Source organism: Oreochromis aureus, linkage group 22 (assembly GCF_013358895.1).
Source record: "Oreochromis aureus strain Israel breed Guangdong linkage group 22, ZZ_aureus, whole genome shotgun sequence".
Taxonomy (NCBI): domain Eukaryota; kingdom Metazoa; phylum Chordata; class Actinopteri; order Cichliformes; family Cichlidae; genus Oreochromis; species Oreochromis aureus.
In genome coordinates this window covers 18,362,801-18,381,960 of record NC_052962.1, presented here as the reverse complement: position 1 = coordinate 18,381,960, position 19,160 = coordinate 18,362,801, and the positions used below count along the sequence as shown (strand labels likewise).

At 41.1% G+C, this 19,160-nt stretch overlaps 1 protein-coding gene across 32 annotated transcripts in view; it reads left to right on the top strand.

Annotated features, from left to right (window-relative positions):
- clasp2 (cytoplasmic linker associated protein 2) overlaps positions 1-19,160 on the top strand; it is a 62,800-nt gene that overhangs the window by 24,450 nt on the left and 19,190 nt on the right. For 18 of the 32 annotated variants that reach the window (XM_031729321.2, XM_039605665.1, XM_039605663.1 and 15 more), the window contains 14 exons: positions 9,140-9,280; positions 12,672-12,745; positions 12,852-12,944; positions 13,068-13,213; positions 13,345-13,480; positions 13,566-13,636; positions 13,754-13,813; positions 13,973-14,050; positions 14,280-14,447; positions 15,807-15,847; positions 16,257-16,409; positions 17,450-17,467; positions 18,455-18,556; positions 18,761-18,787. In XM_031729321.2, the coding sequence (XP_031585181.1) occupies positions 9,140-9,280; positions 12,672-12,745; positions 12,852-12,944; positions 13,068-13,213; positions 13,345-13,480; positions 13,566-13,636; positions 13,754-13,813; positions 13,973-14,050; positions 14,280-14,447; positions 15,807-15,847; positions 16,257-16,409; positions 17,450-17,467; positions 18,455-18,556; positions 18,761-18,787 (1,308 nt within the window). Of the gene's footprint in view, positions 1-9,139; positions 9,281-12,671; positions 12,746-12,851; positions 12,945-13,067; positions 13,214-13,344; positions 13,481-13,565; positions 13,637-13,753; positions 13,814-13,972; positions 14,051-14,279; positions 14,448-15,806; positions 15,848-16,256; positions 16,410-17,059; positions 17,084-17,449; positions 17,468-18,454; positions 18,557-18,760; positions 18,788-19,160 lie in introns of all 32 variants that reach the window. The other 14 variants (XM_039605679.1, XM_031729329.2, XM_039605682.1 and 11 more) reach the window with 4 other exon arrangements.

Genomic DNA, 19,160 nt, shown 5'->3' with positions numbered 1-19,160 from the left:
TCTCTGGTGCAGTCATTAAAGGTTAAAATCTCAGCCTTACTAAAATCTTCTGTTTATGTTTTGGTTGTCACAGCCATCGTGCTGGCCGGGTTAAATACAAAATATGACACCTTCAGGTGGGTTGTGTCAAATAGTGACAGAGGAAAGGAGAGAGAAAGTGAAAGGGTCTCTGCTTTATTTCTCTGAAACACATTTGCACACACAGACTTCGGGGTATATGTCCTCTAATGCCCTGGCTGTCAGTCTGCATTATGAATTGTCACAGTTATGGTTAGGGCATCTTAGATTGGAGGTGGCGATTGGGGTGTTACATATTACATATTTCTGTGGGTTAGGTGTTAGGTTTACTGAAATCACACAGTTGTTGCCTCTCGTGTTGCTTTCATAATGACGGAATGAAGAGTATGAAGTATTGAGAGTTTCAACGTCATCTTCCACATCTGTTCCTTTTATGTCAACTATGTCATGTTGTAACTTTGTAATTGCTCTTAGATTAAATTTTGAGGTATTTACCCAATTTACGTATATTTCTATATTTGTATCTCTGTAATATCCCTAGTTGTGACTGCGTTTTTTGCTCTATATACCCATTCTTTTTACCCTTTTTGCCACTCACTTGTTTTCTTCTTTTGCTTTAAAAACTTGACAATCTGGACTTTTGCACTGACCGTATTTTCAAACTCCCTGAGTAAACATGAAGTGGAAGTAATTGCAGAGGCTTACCTCGGTGAACTTTAGCTACACGCCCTGCTGTTTGGCCTTGGCTGCTGCCTCAAGTGTGTTTAAGCTTCTTTCTTTGTAATGCCTCAGCTACTACAGCTGGTCACACCACAGTTGGCATTGTTTGTACTTTTCTGGGTGCATACCTTTCCCTGCCTAATGAGGCTGAAACAAACAGTAATTTTAATTTTCACTGCTTTTCATGATTAATGTTTTTTATGTAAATAGGGCTACATGATTATGACTAGAATTATTACTAAGAAATTGGCCTAAATCTGAAGTGTTTTCACAGCAGATGATGGCCTGCTTCTCCAAACAAGCCCTTTGCCTTCTACCTTAGTCTTTTTTTTTTTCCCCCAGCGGTCTGTTATCTGTTGTCTGTTGTTGTTGGGTTTTTTTAAATATAATGTCACTCGTTCATGCTGCATCCAAGAAACTTGAAGCTGTGCAGTGCAGGGAACAGCTGTGACTGACACATGCAGGAACTTCATTGTATTTGATCTCGGGAGCGCTCAATTTCTTTCGATTTGGTGTTCAATTGGAAAAGTGCACCAATTGTGGGAGGCCAAAATTGCGATTAATTGTGCAGCCTTATTATTATTTAACAGTAAATAAAAAGTGCCAGATACCTTGTTTTATCACTGTCTAAAACCAAAGGTCTTTGCTTTAGTGTGTAGACTGTTAATCATTTAATCCCTTAGTTCAGTGATATGTTAATCATCTTCAAGACTGTTGGCTAGGAGATCTTTGAAACCGAGAATGCAAAGCGTTTGTTTTTCCGTGTGTTTGAATAATGAAAATAATGGTTAGTTTCAGTTGGACTAACAAAAAAGACCTATGAGCATCATTCATACAGTGAAAAAATAATCTGAAACATGTTAGAAAGATAAATAGAAGAGAAAGGGGTTAAAATAGTGCAATTGCCAAATCCTATGATTTGATAGTTTTGCCTCATCAGCCAATACCTGTCTGTTTATCTTTAATTACATTATGTTAGGTTAGTAATAGTTTAATATTAAATGGGATAATCATATTTCACTTCTGTCTTGCCTGTAGAGCCACCTTTACTTTCTCTTTATTATGGAAATGTGAAAATAATTTGTTTCCATCTTGTAAAACCACTGCTGCTGTGCTGTTTGTGCCAAAGTTAACTCTTTTTTTTTTATCACAAAATGTTTGAACTCTGCTCTTACTACATCTTTTCTAGCTTCACAGGTAACAGGTGGTTGCATCTACCATTCTGTTAAATTTTTATGTACAGCAAAGATAAATGTGAGTCTTTTTGTCGAATAATGAAGTATCTCTGGAGTCTGTTTTCTCAACACGTTCCTGCTTTCTTAATTCTTGTTTGACGCTTTACATCTAACATCAGTGACATCTTGCGTTACTTTTGTTGAGAAACTATGTCAAAAACAGTAGTGGATGATCTGCCACAGAATGTAGTGAGTATGAGGTTTGTTTTTGTTTGTAAAGACTCTTCAACCTCTAAGTTAGGGACACAAGCTCAAACCATCTGCCAAAATACACACAGGCACACAAATGCCTTCGTACTTGCCCTTGCCCCACATCGCTTTCAGGCCAGCTCTTGGCGTTCTCTTTGAAGGGGTTTGAGGCAGCTGTTGCTGAGGATAGAGGAGGGAGGGACGCGAGGAGGGCAGAGGATCGAGGGAGGAAGCTGACAGAGATCGCTGGCAGTAGCCGAGTCACAGCGCTGTGCCTGTCACTGCCTCTCCCTGATTCATCATGACAGAGAGAGATTGAACAAACGAGGGAGAAACGGAGATAGAGGAGATAACAAAGGCGAGAACAGAGGGACAGAAGTGAATACAGAGCAAACCAGCGGATTTGACCCATAACGCTGTAACTATGGCATTTGGGGATGATGATAATGGTAAGTGTGTGTGTGTGTGTTTGTGCCCGGGTGTGTGTGGTTGAGTGTTTAATCTCATCTGGCTGTGGATGCTGGCACTCACACAAAAGCTGCCCAGCATATGGTTTTAGATTGAAATCAGCTTAAACTCATTGCACTTTCACCCCAAGTGCTTTGGTGTGTGCGCGCATGTGCGTGCATGCGAGGGGAAAACTGGGGTGTCCTCAAATGCCTCCATGATGCTGCATTTATTGCAAGCCTGCGCATCTGCAAGAGCAATGGCCTACCCAACCTGAGCTGTTTAAAAATTTGAGAGATGCTTGTAGTTTTGTAGCTTGTTGCTCGAGGTCATAGTTGCACCGCACCGTATCTAGCTAAGCCAATTTTCTTGCAGCTTCCTCTCCCCACTGTGCTCTTCAAGTCTAGTGTGGATTTACTCAAGTAGCCACTCAGTCTTTGCTTTTCTGTCCTCTTGCTTAAACTTTTTCTTTTGTAGTAATATCAGGTCAAGTGTTTGTTCTTCTGTGTTAACACCCCAGCTCTCAATCTCCAGGCTTACTGGTGAAGCCTTTCACTTACTTGTGGTTATGTGAATATAGTGCAAATGTGCTTGGATTTGAAAAGTAATCATTACAATAGTAAGGTCCATTGTAGAGCTTTGCAAATGTGGGGTTTCTTCCACTTTAGGTCAACATTTTTTGCGAGAACAAAAAAAAAACATGTTTACATGATGTTGAAATGAGGTTACTTTGTGTTGTTTAGTAGGTCGGTATGCAGAGCCCCCCAAAAATCTGTCTCCCTCCCTTTTGTTTCCCACATTGTGTATGGGTTAGTTAGTAGTTTTTATTGTCTTCATCATGCCAAAGATTTTTCCCAACCCGAATGGAATTACAAAACACTTCTCTTCAAAGCAGTTTAGTTTCTGGTAACAAAGAAAGCCATCATCACAATGACACACCGGTAGTTTCAGGTTACAGACCCTTGTGTCATGTTGTGCACCAAATTGCACAACATGAGAAGAAATGTTGCCAGTGGCTTTGTGTTATAGGGTTCCTGGTTTGAAGCGAATGAAAAGAAGTTGTTGAGAAAGGTCAAAATTTCACATAAGCAAAGGGGGGAAAAAATACTTTTGTCATCAAAATTGTGATAACGATCATGACTAACAGGTCTTTTTCATTCATTAGTAAACATGTTTAGAGGTGAATTGAGGTTTTTTCTGGTGTTGGTTCTTGGGAAAGTAAAGCATGTCAGTGCCCATGGCGCTGCGCTCGGCTCTTACTTAATGACATTTGGCCCTGTCCACACACACACACTGGAAGAGCAGTGATATTCACTGCCCCAAACTGACCATCAGTAGCAGCTTTCTCTGCTTGCATAGTACTTCAGTGTTGACAGGGAGTGACACACACATACTCACAGACTCTCTCTCACACACACAAACACACACACACGCGCACACACACACAGTGTCTCTTGCAGACATGCTCATTCTGCTTCAGTGCATCACCGTCTCTGCAAAGGGAATCATGACCCTGTTTCCAAGCTACTCTGATTGTCATGGCAAAGCTTTCCACTGAATATTATGGCTTATCCCTCTCCCCGACTTGGAATTGGGACTCAAATTATACCTGTGTGTGTCTGAGTCTCTGTGTATGTGTGTCTTCTTTTAATGAGATCATTTTCTCTGAGCTGGGCTGGAAATGGAGCAGCCTGTCTCCTATTAGAGAATCCAAGCTTAAACCTCAAACCTGTCTCTTTTTTTTCCTTTGCTCCCCTTTCTCTCAGTCATTCTCTGTCCCAGATTGGTCGCAAGTGAAGCATTTGACCCTCTTATGTTACCAAACTGAGGGCTACAATTAAATATATTGTTAGTATGTATAAAAAAAACTTAGTGTCATTCTATGGAAGCAAAGGAAGTCATTTTCTTTTTATTTGCACTTTCCTTTGTATGTATTTTTCTAGTATTACCCCATTTTGCATCTAAACCACTGTATGTTCAGTGGTTTATCTTTTCACTCAACATGTCTGCAGGATTTGCTGTTTGTTTTTTATTAGTCTTTTTTTTTTGACATACATACTTCTGCTTGTTTATTTTGGAGCTGAGAGTTTTTAGCAGCTTTTGTCTCAGACACCACGGTGCTGCTCGTGTTCTTCTTTCCAGTTGTCATCACTCTCATATGAGTGATCGTGCAGTGTCAAGATATTTTGTGTCATCCTCTATGTGGGACTCTGCATGCTGTCGCATGGGCCTGAGCAGGAATATGCGACACTGCCTGTACACAAACACAATCTGTTAGCGAGGTAGAGCAAAGTTTGCATAGAGCAATGTGACACTAAAGCTAAATGAAGCTTTGCGTGGGCTTTTGGTTCTAGTGTGCACCAGCTTGGACTGAAAACAGAAGACTATTGTGGCCAGTATTGCAGACTGTTCCACTGTTATATGGATACCTATATCTGATGTAAAAACATTCACAAACTTGTGAATCAGTTTTCTGAAGATTTGGTGTGACTGCCTTTTTAAAATGTTATTTTTGGTGCATATGCATAAACAAATGCTCTGTCCTTCTCTGATCAGCAGGGTGTTGTATCCTGCTTCCTTTTAGGTGGTTTGCTAATGTTTGACAGAATAATTTGGTTAGAGCAGAGTCAGTGCTGCCATCATGTGGTCAAAAGCCCCACAAATTTTGATGGAAGACTTGAGATTAGCGCTCTGTCTCAGCTAGACTTTCTCTCACCTTTTTTTTTCTTTAGACAGGGACAAGTAAACAGGGGAGCAGTCCTTAATGTCTAATCATATGTTTATTTTTTGGCTTGTAACACACATTAACGTCTGGAAATTTCTGCTTTGCTGCATGCTTCTGTAGAGGTGTTTTAATATCTCTGCATTTTAGGATTGCTTCATTTTCTCTGGGCGGTTACCAGATTTGAGCTGGTTGTCCGCTCTCCTCTTTATATTCCAGTTTTGGGTTTTTTTTTAACTCTTCTCTCCACATGGAGAGAGGAGGGGGGGCTTGGCCTGGAGTTTCCATGGTAACGCTGCCTGGTACATGGTGTAGCTGATGTCTCTCACTCTGTTTAAGTATGCTGTGATTGTTTCTGCATTCTGTGTACTGATATGTAACTAGCATGAAGTAAATTAATAAACAGTAAACCCGACTGTTGATGAAGCCAAATTGGGGATATTTTGAACCCCCACCCCCGCCTTTGCTGCTCAATTCGTTTGAAGCTGGTCTGCACAGGTCGTCATGGCAACAGCATGTGTGCAGTCTGTTCTGTGGAAGAGATTCACGCTCTCCATCTCTCCCTTCTCTCTTCTCTCTGGTGTCTTTGCTCTGCCCTTCACCCAGTGACATTTACCCCCGTGGGGTCTGACTAGACAAAAGCAGGAGCTGATAATCAATGCTAAGACCCGTGATGCATGTCGTAGTACTGCTAATGTAATGGAGCCGTGGGTTTTTTTTGTTACCAATTAAAATTCACTTAATGGTGCATCTGATTGTGAATTTATTCCCTTATGATGCATGTTTTTATAATTCGGTGCATTTATAAACATCACTATATTCTTGCATTTCTTCTGCAGTCAGTGAGAACTAGCATACATTTCAAGCAATAAATTGCACAGAAATGCCGAAGGTAGCAAAAATGATAAAATTTTAAATCATAAATACAAATTTAGATTTAATTCTTTATTTTTGTTATTTGTCAAAAGGTTCAGTAAACATTGCAGTTTAAATAATAATAATATTTTTTTGGTTTTGCTTAAAACAGCTTTGGTCTCTGTAGCTAATTTCCCCTCTGACAGCTGAAAACCTGTTGTATAAAGCCTTATAATGGATAATTACAGTGATACGTGGTGTTTATTTTTCTTGTTGCTCTAAAAGATGCTACAAGGATGTTTATGTGCTCCACGCGGAAAATGTACTTTGAAGCATTTTTACTTTACTCATTTTGGAAAAGGAAAAAGTAATGTATTCAGTATCACAGTTGATTACGGCTAGGTAGCCAGAACTATTGTTGCTAATAAGGCCCCAGTTCTACACTTCAAAAATGGTAAGGTAGTTTTAAAGGTGTCAAAATGTTAATTCTTTTTTTTATACATACATAGAACACTAGAAAACGTCATGCATATGTACACAAAATGAGTCAGGTGCAGAGCCAAAAAAAGCCAACTCCAAATGTCAAAACAATAAAAGAATAAAAAAAAATCTATAGCTTGCACTCTGTGGGGCTCCAGGTTTATCTGTTTATCTATTTAGAGCATGCTTCAATAAATCAGTAAAACTGCACCACCGTGTGCAAGCTGTGTTTGGTTTTTTAACATTTCTTTTTTATATGGATCCTGTGATTTCAGCAGATTTAGCTGAACCTGCAGCTTCTCTCCTTGTACTATGTGGATTACCGTGTAGAGCTCTCACTGAGAGTAAGTGGGTGCTTTTGTCAAGTGGAAATTCTAGTTTTCTCTAACACGATGTCTCAAAAAAAACAGATGTACTTTTATGTGTGCGTGCTTTGTAAAGCTAAAATCGCACCGTTAGCAAAGTAATTATGAAGATGCAACAACCGTAACAGATACTTTTAAAATTTTGTTTATTTAGTACTTGAGTTTAAAAAAGTCTCTTATTATTCTCTGTGCTTTTTTTTATCTTCAGAAACAAACTCAAAAACATCTCTGTCTACAGGCTCTGTTAACTGCTCTGTGGTTGTTGTGTGTTTGTGTGTGAGGGTCAAGGCCTCAGATGGAGGGGTGTGGTTCACCCTTTGTACCCCCCTTGTCATCACTCTCCTTTAATCATTGTTCCATTATCCTTTGTTCCTTTGTGCATGTGGAGAAACAGAAATATAGCAACAGAAAGTGTGTTCAGAGGTTGTTGTTGTTGTTGATGTGTGTGAGTGTATGTGAGGGTGAGAGAGAGAGAGAGAGAAAGAGAGAGAGAGAGAGGGGATGCTAGAAGATGGCATTTGTGCTGTCTGGTGGTTGTAATGAGTTTAGGTTAGCTGGTCTGGCAGTGACATAGAGAAGCCCTGTTAATATTCCTGGGGTGTCTGTGTGTGTCTCCCTTTCTCTCCCATCACACACACGCATTCATCCTCCTGCCTCCACACTGGCTGCAACAACATGATGTCACCTCCCACCTGATTGGCTGTGAGGCTGCTAAGAGAAGGAGGAGAGAGGCTAGGAGAGGGAGGGATAGGAGAGGGAGAGGAGTGAAAGAAAATGCCGGCACTTGTATGGGTGGAGGGGTTTTCGGACAGCGATGTGAGGGGTGTGTGCGTGTGCAGCCTTAGACACCTCACATAAAGTGTATGTGAGGTGTGTGTGTATGTGTGCGGTGTGTACGTACCTGTTTTGGGGTACAGTTTGGAGAAGAGGTGAGGGACCCCAACACCACGCCCTCCCAGAAGCATGAGGCGACTTATCTGCCAGCGCATCTGTGACTGTGAGTGCAAGGATGAACCTGGGTGTGCTGGACTGTGTGTTTGTGTGTCAAAGACTGTGTGTAAATGTCAGTTCATGGCTGTTGATGTGTGTCTGTACACGTCCACTTAACATTTATCAAGCTTGACACAATCGTCTGTCCATAACACTGGAGAATGAGGCTCATATGTACACATTCATGCCTGTCATTCATTTTGCATGTCGACTCAGTGTGTCTCTGTGTGCATGTAAATAACTTGATGTATGAGTCAAGGTGTAGGGTGGTGGCTTTGGCGCATTTCTCCATAGCTGGTTGTCAGAGCGACTGGAGCGCAACTACATTCCTATGCCAACAGTTTGATCTTCACAGTCAACTTGTGTGTGTGTGTGTGTGTGTGTGTGTGCGCGCGCGCGTGTCTGCCCTCACATATTGTTGCAAATCCTGCAGCATCGTTTCAAACATTCTCAAGTTTCATGCAAGCTGGACAGCTAGCATAGTTTGTGCTAGCATGCAGATTGAGGGTTTGGGCTCTGGAGATTTCTGTCAGTCACTGGTGGTGTGGAGGTTGGACATCTTGAAGATTTGGCTTCGTTCCTCCTTTGAAGTGATCGTATAGGTCTGAGGGTTTGCTTTTTTGTTTCTCCCACTGAGTGCGGTTTTTGTAATTGGTATTGATTTAGTGATTCCTGACTTAGCTTTCGGTAGGCTACATCCTCTTTGTGCTTCTAACCATTACTTTTCCCTCTACCATGCATTGTCTTCCAGTGGCCTTAACCTCTGTATACTTAACATTTAAGTGACAAGTAAAAGCCAACATTGTGGGAAATGTTTTAAAGGTTTCAACAAATAAAAATGTTAGTTTAGATTTTTAGAAAATGGGATTCAGTATATTTGCTTCTGAAAGCGGATGCAGATTTTTCTGTTTTTGTTTTTAAGGTAATCATATTGACTATATACATGTTATTAGTTTATTAGTAAATAATTTTATTGCATGTTGTGAAAAAAATAAAATAATTGTTCTATTTTTTAGGCTGTTTGTTTTGTGTTTTTGAAGGTAATGTTGTAAAGCCTCTGCAACTATATTTACACACAGGTTGGATGCTAACGCTACACTCTGTCTTCCCCCTTACAGATCGTAGTTTTGATGATGACGACAGTGTGGATGGAAGTCGCTCTTCCTCGGCCCAAGCTGCCTTCAAGGTTCCCAAAGTTCCCAAAAAGCCTGCAGAGTCGTCCGCTGCTCGCAGGCCCAGCGCTACTGGTGGCAAGCTAGGTGCGTAAATTAATTTACATTTACACACACACTGGACAGGACAGTGTGAGAAACGGCTTATGAGCCAAAGCCTATTACATTGTCTGGCATATCATGATGGCGACATGGGCAGTGGGCCACCAGTATTTGATGTGGCCACTGGTGAAAGTGTCAGGATGAACTGTGACTTATACTCTCTGCTCAGATGCAGTGAAATCCCTTTAGTTAAAGTTGAAAGTCTGCAAATCAAGTAGTTTAAATTCAAAATCTACTGTGGCTGTGTACAGGAGCAAACTGTTGGATCTAACTGTGATCCACCCTCCTTATAACTACCGTTTATATAACCATTGAGACATACAGCTACTTCTACCTCTCTTTGCAGTTAAGGTGCAAGGAGAAACATTCACTCTCTGGTCTGTGTTCCTGCACTCTGAGATATTTGTGTAACATCTGATAAAGATTTAATATAAACCTAATATAGGCTATGTTTTTTGTCCCTTAGATGTGGGTTTGATATAATTTAATAATTACTGACTGGTGTTATGAGTATTATTACTTGTAGTCCCCCACAATTAGACCCTGTCATTGCTGATTAAGACCGGCGCTGTTTGGCGCCTTAGTGACATTTTTTGATTAATTCAGACAAGATGTTTTTATCTTCTTAATAAATTTTAATCTGTATTTTGTAAGCTGTGAAATGAGCACGGTCCACATATGCATTCCCTCTTAGCTTTGGTGTTACAGTATATAAAATAATGTAAATAACGAATTTTAGATGCGTTGCTTCTTGTCTGAGGGGGAAAAATGACCTTTACAGTCCTCATAATTCATTGTTGGTCAATTTTAGTTTGTTTTGGATGCCTGATTGGAGGTAGACTGTCAGTAAAGGTATAGAATTGTTGTTAACAGGATAAGTACAGTGACTTTGGCAGCTATTACAAGAAGCAAAAGACATGAGTAAGCATGCCACAGGGTGCAGTAAGAGACACCCCTGTATGTCCTCAGAAATCTGTCTCTCCTGTCTGATACTAATTGGTCTCCTATCTGTAGTTTACTCAGACCTTCAGAAGATCTGCTTTTTGAAATGATTTGAATCCTTCTCTGCTGCCTCCTGTTCTGTCAGATCTCTGTTCTGGTGCAGCTGGTTATATTTGGTCCCTCTTTGCATGTATCGATTTTTCCCGTCGTTTATTATTTCAGTAGGAAGCTCTCATGAACTTGCTGCCTGTTGCTCTATCTGTGTCACACACAGGCACACACATCCACACATACACCGGTAGTCTCAATGCATTGCTCTGTTTCCTGGAAAAACAAGATTGTGATCTCTTCCCTCTTAGATCATTACAGTCTTACTGATTATGGATTGACTGCGAGAAGCTAAATAAGGTGCATTACAAGTATTTTTTGCACACACAGGGCTACAGCTCAAAAACCTGTACCTTGGTAAATTCAATGCAGTAGGAAGGGAGAGGCCCATCGTGACTTTTGGCTCAAATTTGCGATTTTCTCACACAGAAGTTGTGGCATCAGCAACACGTTAGCAGAGCAGTGGCAGCTCTGGTAGTTGGCACAGCAGCAAGCAATAAGACTCCTGTGTTTTGGAAGCCTTAGCACACTGATCACTTTAGTGCTGCAATGACGCAGAGTCATTTCATGAAAGACCAGGCACCCAATCCCCTCTGTGTGTGTGTGTGTGTGTGTGTGTGTGTGTGTGTGTGTGTGTGTGTGTGTGTGTGTGTGTGTGTGTGTGTGTGTGTGTGTGTGTGTGTGTGTGTAATCATTCTAAAATCTTTAGTGACAAATTTTGCCTTCATATGATTATTGTCATGTACATACGACATGCTATGGGCCGAACCTTTGCACTGTTTAATTCCTTTTATGTTTTTAGGCATTTCTTAACTCTCATAATTTCATGTGTACAGGCATGTACACATGTCTGTGACGTAGAGTAACAGAAGCAATAATCCAATGGAGAAAACGTCAAAGTGTTTTCTGATTATAGTTACCGTTTGAGGAATGAGCCTGGATAGAAACACAGATTAGTTAAAACAAAATCGTATCTGTTCTCAACATGAGACTAGTGAGTGATTAAAGCAGCTGAAGCACTTTCGATGAAAACACATCTCAGTGGGGAGCAGCTGAAACATTTCTGGTGCTTTGCTTTTCCGTTTATCCATTTTTATGGGAATCTGTCTATTTTTTTATTTATTTTTTTCTTGGTGAATTTGCATTTAGACGGCAGTACGCCCACACACACTTGCACACCACGAAAGGAACACTCAGACAGAAAGAAGAAAGATAGTGTGATAGTAAGTTGCAGTATTAGATAAATCCTGTATCAGTAAAGAACAGTAGTCTCATTCTTGGTTCTGTAAAAGGTCAAGATGGCTGCTTTATGTCAAGCCTTCAATCAAAGCAGCACCTTTTTTTTTTTTTTTTTTTTAATACTCATATTTCCACATTATGATCTCCCAGGTCTGTTTACACAAATGACAATATGCTTTATTGCATCTATAACTGCTCACTCTGACAGCATGCCCTGCAATAAAACTAATTGGAAATGGTGATGGTGTTGGTGTGCTGGTAGGTGGCTTTCATGATCAGGCTGCATCCTTGACAGGCAGGGGATATAGGCTAGAGCTAGCCAGCCGGCTGCATCGATGTTTCCAAGATCTCTAAGGGCCATGTAGAGTTTTGACATAACATGTCGTTGTGGTGCAGCTTGATATCCAAGCCAGCCCGGGGGAAAAGAGGAAGAGATGCTTTCCACCTTCCTTTTCCCATGTTTGTCCTCAGCTCCGTGATTACAGCTACTACTCAGGCTAGCCAATCTCATGGTTTTCATATTCTTATCCAGGATTACTCTCAGCTCCTTCCTTGGCTCTTTTTCCTTTTGTCTCTTCCTCCCTTGTCTGTTATTTCTGACTTGTCCCTGCCTCCCAAATGTAGGAGTTATAGGAGGCGTGGTACACAGCCCGAGAGAGATATGATTTACATTCCCATTACTGCCAGGAAGTCCATTAGAAACAGAGTCTGCTCACAATGGGGGGTGTGTGTGTGTGTGTGTGTGTGTGTGTGTGTGTGTGTGTGTGTGTGTGTGTGTGTGTGTGTGTGTGTGTGTGTGTGTGTGTGTGTGTGTGTGTGTGTGTGTGTGTGTGTGTGTGTGTGTGTGTGTGTGTGTGTGTGTGTGTGTGTGTGTGTGTGTGTGTGTGTGTGTGTGTGTGGATAATTGTAAGGGTAGCTGTTTGTTTTTTTGTTTTTTAGTTTAAGCAGAATCACAAAACCTGCCAGTCCAGAACCCTTTGAATCCTCCCACTAATCATCAATCCATTAGTTGTATCAGTGTCTACTAACTGTGGGTGTTTTTAAAGAAAATTTAATCAACTCTGTTCTGATTTTCTTTTTTCCCCAGTGTCCAAGGAAAGTGCCGGGGCAGTCGATGAAGAGGATTTCATAAAAGCCTTTACAGATGTCCCTACTGTCCAGGTACAAACTCACACAAAATATAATAAAACACATCCACCCATTCATTTCATCATTTACTAATACAGGCATTTAAAAACCAGATTGTCATTGTGTCATTGTGTTGCAGATCTACTCAACAAGAGATCTTGATGACAACCTGAATAAGATCCGTGAGATTTGCTCTGATGACAAACACGACTGGGACCAGAGAGCCATCGCTGTCAGTAAATCCAGTACCGAGTTTCAGAAAATAATTTTGAAGTTGAGTCAATAAAATGTTATGAATAATATATGTTATTGTTTGTTTTCCCTCTTTCTTTCTTTTTAAAAACCTCTTTAACAGCTTAAGAAAATTCGCTCCCTGCTGGTGGCAGGGGCGGCCAACTACGACTGCTTCTACCAGCACCTACGGCTACTAGATGGAGCTTTCAAACTGTCCGCTAAAGATCTGCGCTCACAAGTGGTCCGAGAGGCCTGTATCACTGTGGCGTGAGTGTTGAGAAATTTACCCAAATATATATATAATATATATATACAGCAAACACAAACACACTGGAGCACGAGTTTGAAGGCTCATGTTTGGTTTCATCATCTGAGCGTTCTCCGGTGTCTCCTTACAGCCACCTCTCATCAGTGCTGGGGAATAAATTTGACCACGGAGCGGAAGCCATCGTTCCCGTCCTGTTTAACCTCATTCCCAACTGTGCCAAAGTCATGGCCACGTCTGGTGTCTCTGCTATCCGAATCATCATACGGGTGAGTTTTATAAACACGTAATTAAATCAGTGCTTTTGGGCTTTTGCAGTGTACTTTTGCTCAGTGCTGCTTGTCCTCTCTGCAGTACACCCACGTTCCTAGACTCATCCCCCTGATAACCAGTAACTGCACATCCAAGTCTGTAGCAGTGAGAAGGTGAGATTAGCAAAGCCACTCATGTCAACACCACAATAAGAAGCTTAGCATCAGCTGAACATAACAACATCTCCGAATGTATTTTATGTGACATTGTTTTTTGTGTATTTTCTTTAGGCGCTGTTATGATTTCTTGGACCTTCTGCTACAGGAATGGCAGACCCACTCTCTAGAAAGGTGAGCACTCACCAGTTTTTCAGAGGAAAGCTGTGATGTTCATACTGACCTCATAAATGCAAAAGCATCACAGTGTCGGATTCCCATTGATGTGCTTTCCAGATGTGTTTCAGACTGGCTGGTTCACTCTTTGTGCGTCCGTTTGTGTTATTGTTTCAGACACACTGCAGTCCTGGTTGACAGCATCAAAAAAGGAATTCGAGATGCTGACTCAGAGGCCAGAGTGGAGGCTCGCAAGTAAGACACACATACCGAAAAACACATTATGTGGGGAAAAAAAGTGGTGCTAAATTCCTCACCACCCTCTTTTTCCTTTATGAATCCCTTGATTCTTCACCTTTGCTCCATCCACCCCCCTTCATAACCCAACTTTTATCCTCCCTCGTACATTTCTCTTTCTTCTCACCTCTGCTGTTTTTGTCTTCATCTCTTCCTCTGTTTTCTTCTGCTCTCCTGTCTCTTTCAGGACCTACTGGGGTCTGAGGAACCATTTTCCAGCAGAAGCCGAAGCTCTTTACAACTCCTTAGAGCCTTCATACCAAAGGACCCTCCAGTCCTGCCTGAAGAGCTCTGGCAGCGTGGCCTCACTTCCCCAGAGTGACCGCTCCTCATCTTCATCTCAAGAGAGCCTCAAGTAATGAACTCACTGCACCGTCCCTCCATAGTTAACTTCAGTCCTGCATGTTTACTTTAAGTCTTCTTTTGATGATGGCACTGATTATAGAAGTGATTTTGACTTTTTTTAAATTCATTTCTTATCTTACACATCTTTGTCAGATACATAGATTACATCTTTCTGACATCTGTCACACATATACTTATTTTTCCTCTACTTATCTTTATCTTATCTATCTTTAATCCTGAATTAAAGCAGAGTGCCCATTCATATAACCAGTGAAACACAAGATCACTGTTGTTCATGGAGATGTGTAGAGGATGAGTTCAGTAGACTCAAAGCCTGAGGAAAGAAACTGCTTCCAAGTCTGGTGAAACAGTGGCTCCTTCTGTGATGCATCGCTGTTGGCAGGAGGTTTGATTTGGTCGCGGCAGGGGTCGAATGTGTGTTTTAGGATCCTGTTGGCTTTGCTCAAAGCTACAACACCTTCTTTCATGCAGTGGATGAATTAAGGGGCTGCACCAAGGCTCAGTATAAATTATGTTTAAATGAGCATTATTTTGAACAGTGAATCATGGAAAGCTGCTCTAGTAGTGTCTAAGAGTAAAATTATAGATGTGAAAGTTATTTTCTGTCCCCTTTAAATATACAATTGTTTGACCATGACGTGTTCTCTGCAATCCTAGGAACCTGAAATTGTTCATCTACTCCACTGCACTTCACTCTTATGTTAAATTTGAACAGTTCCTAGAAGGTTATTTCAGGTTGTTAAGCATCCTGATTCAAAGCGGTTGTTTTTTCCCCTCTTTGTATGGTGTTTCTCAGGCAAACATAACTCCTAAGCAAGCTGATATGAGAGCATCCAGAAAGCAGAACGATGCAGTTTCCTGTTGCACTACATCTTGTTGATTGCTGTTGATATTCAATTATTATATTATTTATATTCTCAGATCTGCGATGGCACAGTGCTAACTAAAGGTCAAGGCAAACTTTTAAACTGTTATATTAGCACTTTTCTACTCAAAATGCTTTATACAACCATGTCTTATTTCACACATTCACAGTCGGAGTCACTCTGAGTCACAGCTACCCCATGTATACATGACATACACCCCTATTTCTATGTGACTTTTATTGCAGAGGTACCCAGATCCTGTGTAATTGTTTCATGAGAAAAATGGATATTTGTCTGTTTTGAGTCCAGTGTCATTTATTCTTTAGTGTTTTGAATGTTGGAGTTTTAACAATGCTGGAGAAAGCTGTTTTATTCAATTCCACACATCAGTGAAAATTTATATTGATCATGATTAAGACCTACTCACTGCGTTGTTGTTATATACTGACCTACTTTTCTCCCTTTTTTTTTGTTTTTGTCAGTCGGCCTCTGTCTTCTAAATGGTCAGCAGCACCAGGGCGAGGTGAGTCGAGCACATGTACACACACACTCACACGCACACACGCACACACACACACACACACACACACACACGCAAGCCTTCTTCAACACATAATCTCCTGCTCAGACACACACACACACACATTGAGACAAACATCAGCTCCTATAAAAACCATCTCCCTTCATTCTCATTTACATCAGCCTGTCTCCTCCCATGAGCAATCACATCCTGTTATGTTTTTATCTTACAACACACATGTGCGCGTACACATGCGTATATTTGTCTGCCCGATTTTGTTTTTTCTGTATGGTATCGATATTGTGTTTGTATAGTATTGTGCCTGCATGTGTTTGTGGTGTGTGTGTATATATATCCCATCACCTCCCACCCTTTCTCCAACACGATCCTCCTGCTGCTCCTGTCCTGTCAGTCCCTGCGGGTTCAAAGGGTGGGGTGTCATCGACCTCCCTGCAGCGTTCCCGTAGCGACGTGGATGTAAATGCAGCAGCAGTTGCTAAATACCGGCACGTCGGACAAACCGGGGGAGCGGGCCGTCTGCCCCCGGGGTCCTACTCCTCACTGGGTAAGGGCTCTGCCAGTCAAGTTAGATGCTTATTCAGACAGTGCAGACGTAGGTCTGCATGTGATCAGCAGGAAGTCAGACTATAAAGAGTGTTCTCAGATCAGTACAGAGGAAGTTCTTTAAAGTTTCTGACAGGCTGAAGTAAGAAGTACGTCATCTTGTATAAAAGCTTGACTCATCAGCATAGCAGAAGGATGGACGTCCAGACTCACACACTTCAGCGCTTACACTGCCTTCTCTCCTCTCCTCTCCTCTCCTGCTGCCTGCTCATTTGCCTGTTAGTGTGCTTGTATGTAGATATACTCTATGCATGCTCTCTATCCGGATATTGTCCTCTGTGTCAGTTTGTCTCTACATTTTTGATGTCGATCCCTACATCTGCACGGTTCTCTGATAAACAGATGTTATGTGACTAATTCACACTGTGCTCCTTTCTTCTCCTGTTTCTCTTCTATTTTATTTTTTTCTGTTGTCCTTATTTTCAACTTCCTTTTCACATTTATTATTCACATTATTCATTTTCCCTTTTCCCATTCCTTTTCCCTTTGTATAATTTCTGTAATTTTTTTTTTTTTTTTCATTTTATTTTTTGGGGGTTTTCCTGTCCTTGGTTTTTTTTTCCCTCCCCTTCTTTCTCTTTGCTACTAAAGATGATGCCTCTGATAAAACGGATGGTAAGATCATCTCACTCCACTTCTTCTCTGCTCTTTTCCCTTTCCTCACTCCATGCAGTCCATGTTAACTCAGTTGTGACAGTGTGTGGCCACAGTGCCCCCTGCTGTCAACTTCAAAACCTCATTTCTATGACTGCGCTCTTCACAGAAGCAAGGATCAAATATTAACACATCTAAAATCATCTTCTGCTTTACTAAAGCTTAATCTTATTTTAAATATGGAAGATGTCTAACCATCTGTACTCACATTAAACTGTATCATTCAGCTCTTGAGGTTTTATAGGATACTATAAGGATGTGCTGCTTGAATATTGCACACAGTGAACTGTGATACTTAAAACATGCTCCTTTTTTGTCTGTCTATAGGAACCAAATCAGACAATGGTAAGACTGTGGTTAGGTGGATGTTTGTGTGCATATTTGTAGGGATGTTCTAGATGGAAATTTTGATTTTAGTCTTTTTGGATCCAACAATTATGTGTTTGATCGATTTTATAATGATAATAAACAAGTGTTATAATAGAAAAGTGACTTCGCTTAAAGGGGATCCATTATGCTCTCTGATATATTCCTGTGTTATTTATAGTGTTACTATGGTAGATGCTTCTTTTAAACATGGTTTTAGTTGGAATTAGTGAGGGTCAGCATATGTGCAAGTAACCCAACAACTCAAGCTTCAGCATCCTCTAAATGTTCTGATTTTTTTTTTCCTTCTCTTGGCTCTGTATGTTATCCTAAATATGGTAACTTCAAACACGGCCTCCACCTGTATGTTGTTCAAACCTTCTGTTTGCATGGGACATCCTTTCAGAAGAAAAGCTAACTTGAAAGGGGTGGAGCTAAGGCAGCTTGTTTCAGAAAGAGTTTAAACTGAGTGTGAAATGAGATAAAACAGGATTCTCAGTCTTAGAATAAGAATATGGATTAGAAAACGAGCATGATGGGTCCCCTTTAACCACTGAGTTTGGACATGTGAATGCTATTATAAAGTGGGTTCTAAAAGTAATTGGTTGGTGGGAGATTAATGGATTATTCCCTTAAATTCTCTTTTAATCATTAAATCATTTTAGTCTATAATAAAATACCTTATCAAATACTTAACTGGTTATTTTCTGGTATTTCTTTTCTGAGATGGGTTTCTAATCCACTGAAGCATCCCTGTTGTATTCATCTGTGTTTGCACCTGGCTGAATGTGAATGTTGAGTTTAGGATCCAGTCTTTAGCAGCTTTCAGTATTAGTGGCTTTTCATCAGCTTCTTAGTTTCTGGGCTTCATTCAGCTGCAAACTGTGTGCGACTAGTTTCATTAGTGCATAAAATGCAGGTCTGTTTTGGGGTTCTTTTTAATGTTGTGCTTCTACTTGCATGCAGGTCGTGTGCGTACCAAGCAGCCTTTGTCTACTGCCAGCACCGTGTCGAGTCAGGTGGACTCGAGAGGACGCAGCCGCACCAAGATGGTGTCCCAGTCGCAACGTACGTACCTCCTCGCACCAGCTTAAACACAGAGCATGATTTAAAGCCAGCTGTGAGTGAAACAGTCTGGGTAAAACAGCAGAAATGGTGAGAGAGTGAGCTTGCAGGAGTATTTGCGGTTCCTCATCTTTTGTTTGTGGAGTTTCTTAACTTGTTGCCTCCACGGTGACGATAAGCTCCATGTGAATGTTTTTGTGCCTTCAGGTTCCGACGAATCCGATTGCACACCAGGTATTCTGTCCGTGTGTCAGAGTGTGCCTGTCTATCTGTGTATCACAGTGGGAATGGTGACCCACCCGCTCTCATTCTGATCAGGGTGTTTTGTGTAAACAGGAGAGTGTGTGCGTATGGGTGTGTGTGTGTTTGTGTTTCTTCTGCATGCTGTGTTTCATCACTGAGGATGGTGTGGTGAACAGTTCATTTCCGCTTCTCCAGCCTGGCTCTGGCTTTCATTCAGGTTATTAAAAATACGAGACACAAGCCACTGGGCTATTCTTATATTGCAGCACATTAGGCAGCTGTGTGTGTGTTTTTTGTGTGTGTACCTGCTCTCCAGGACATTAACTGCTGATATGCTGCTTGGGGCCAGCTTGGAGACCAGTTT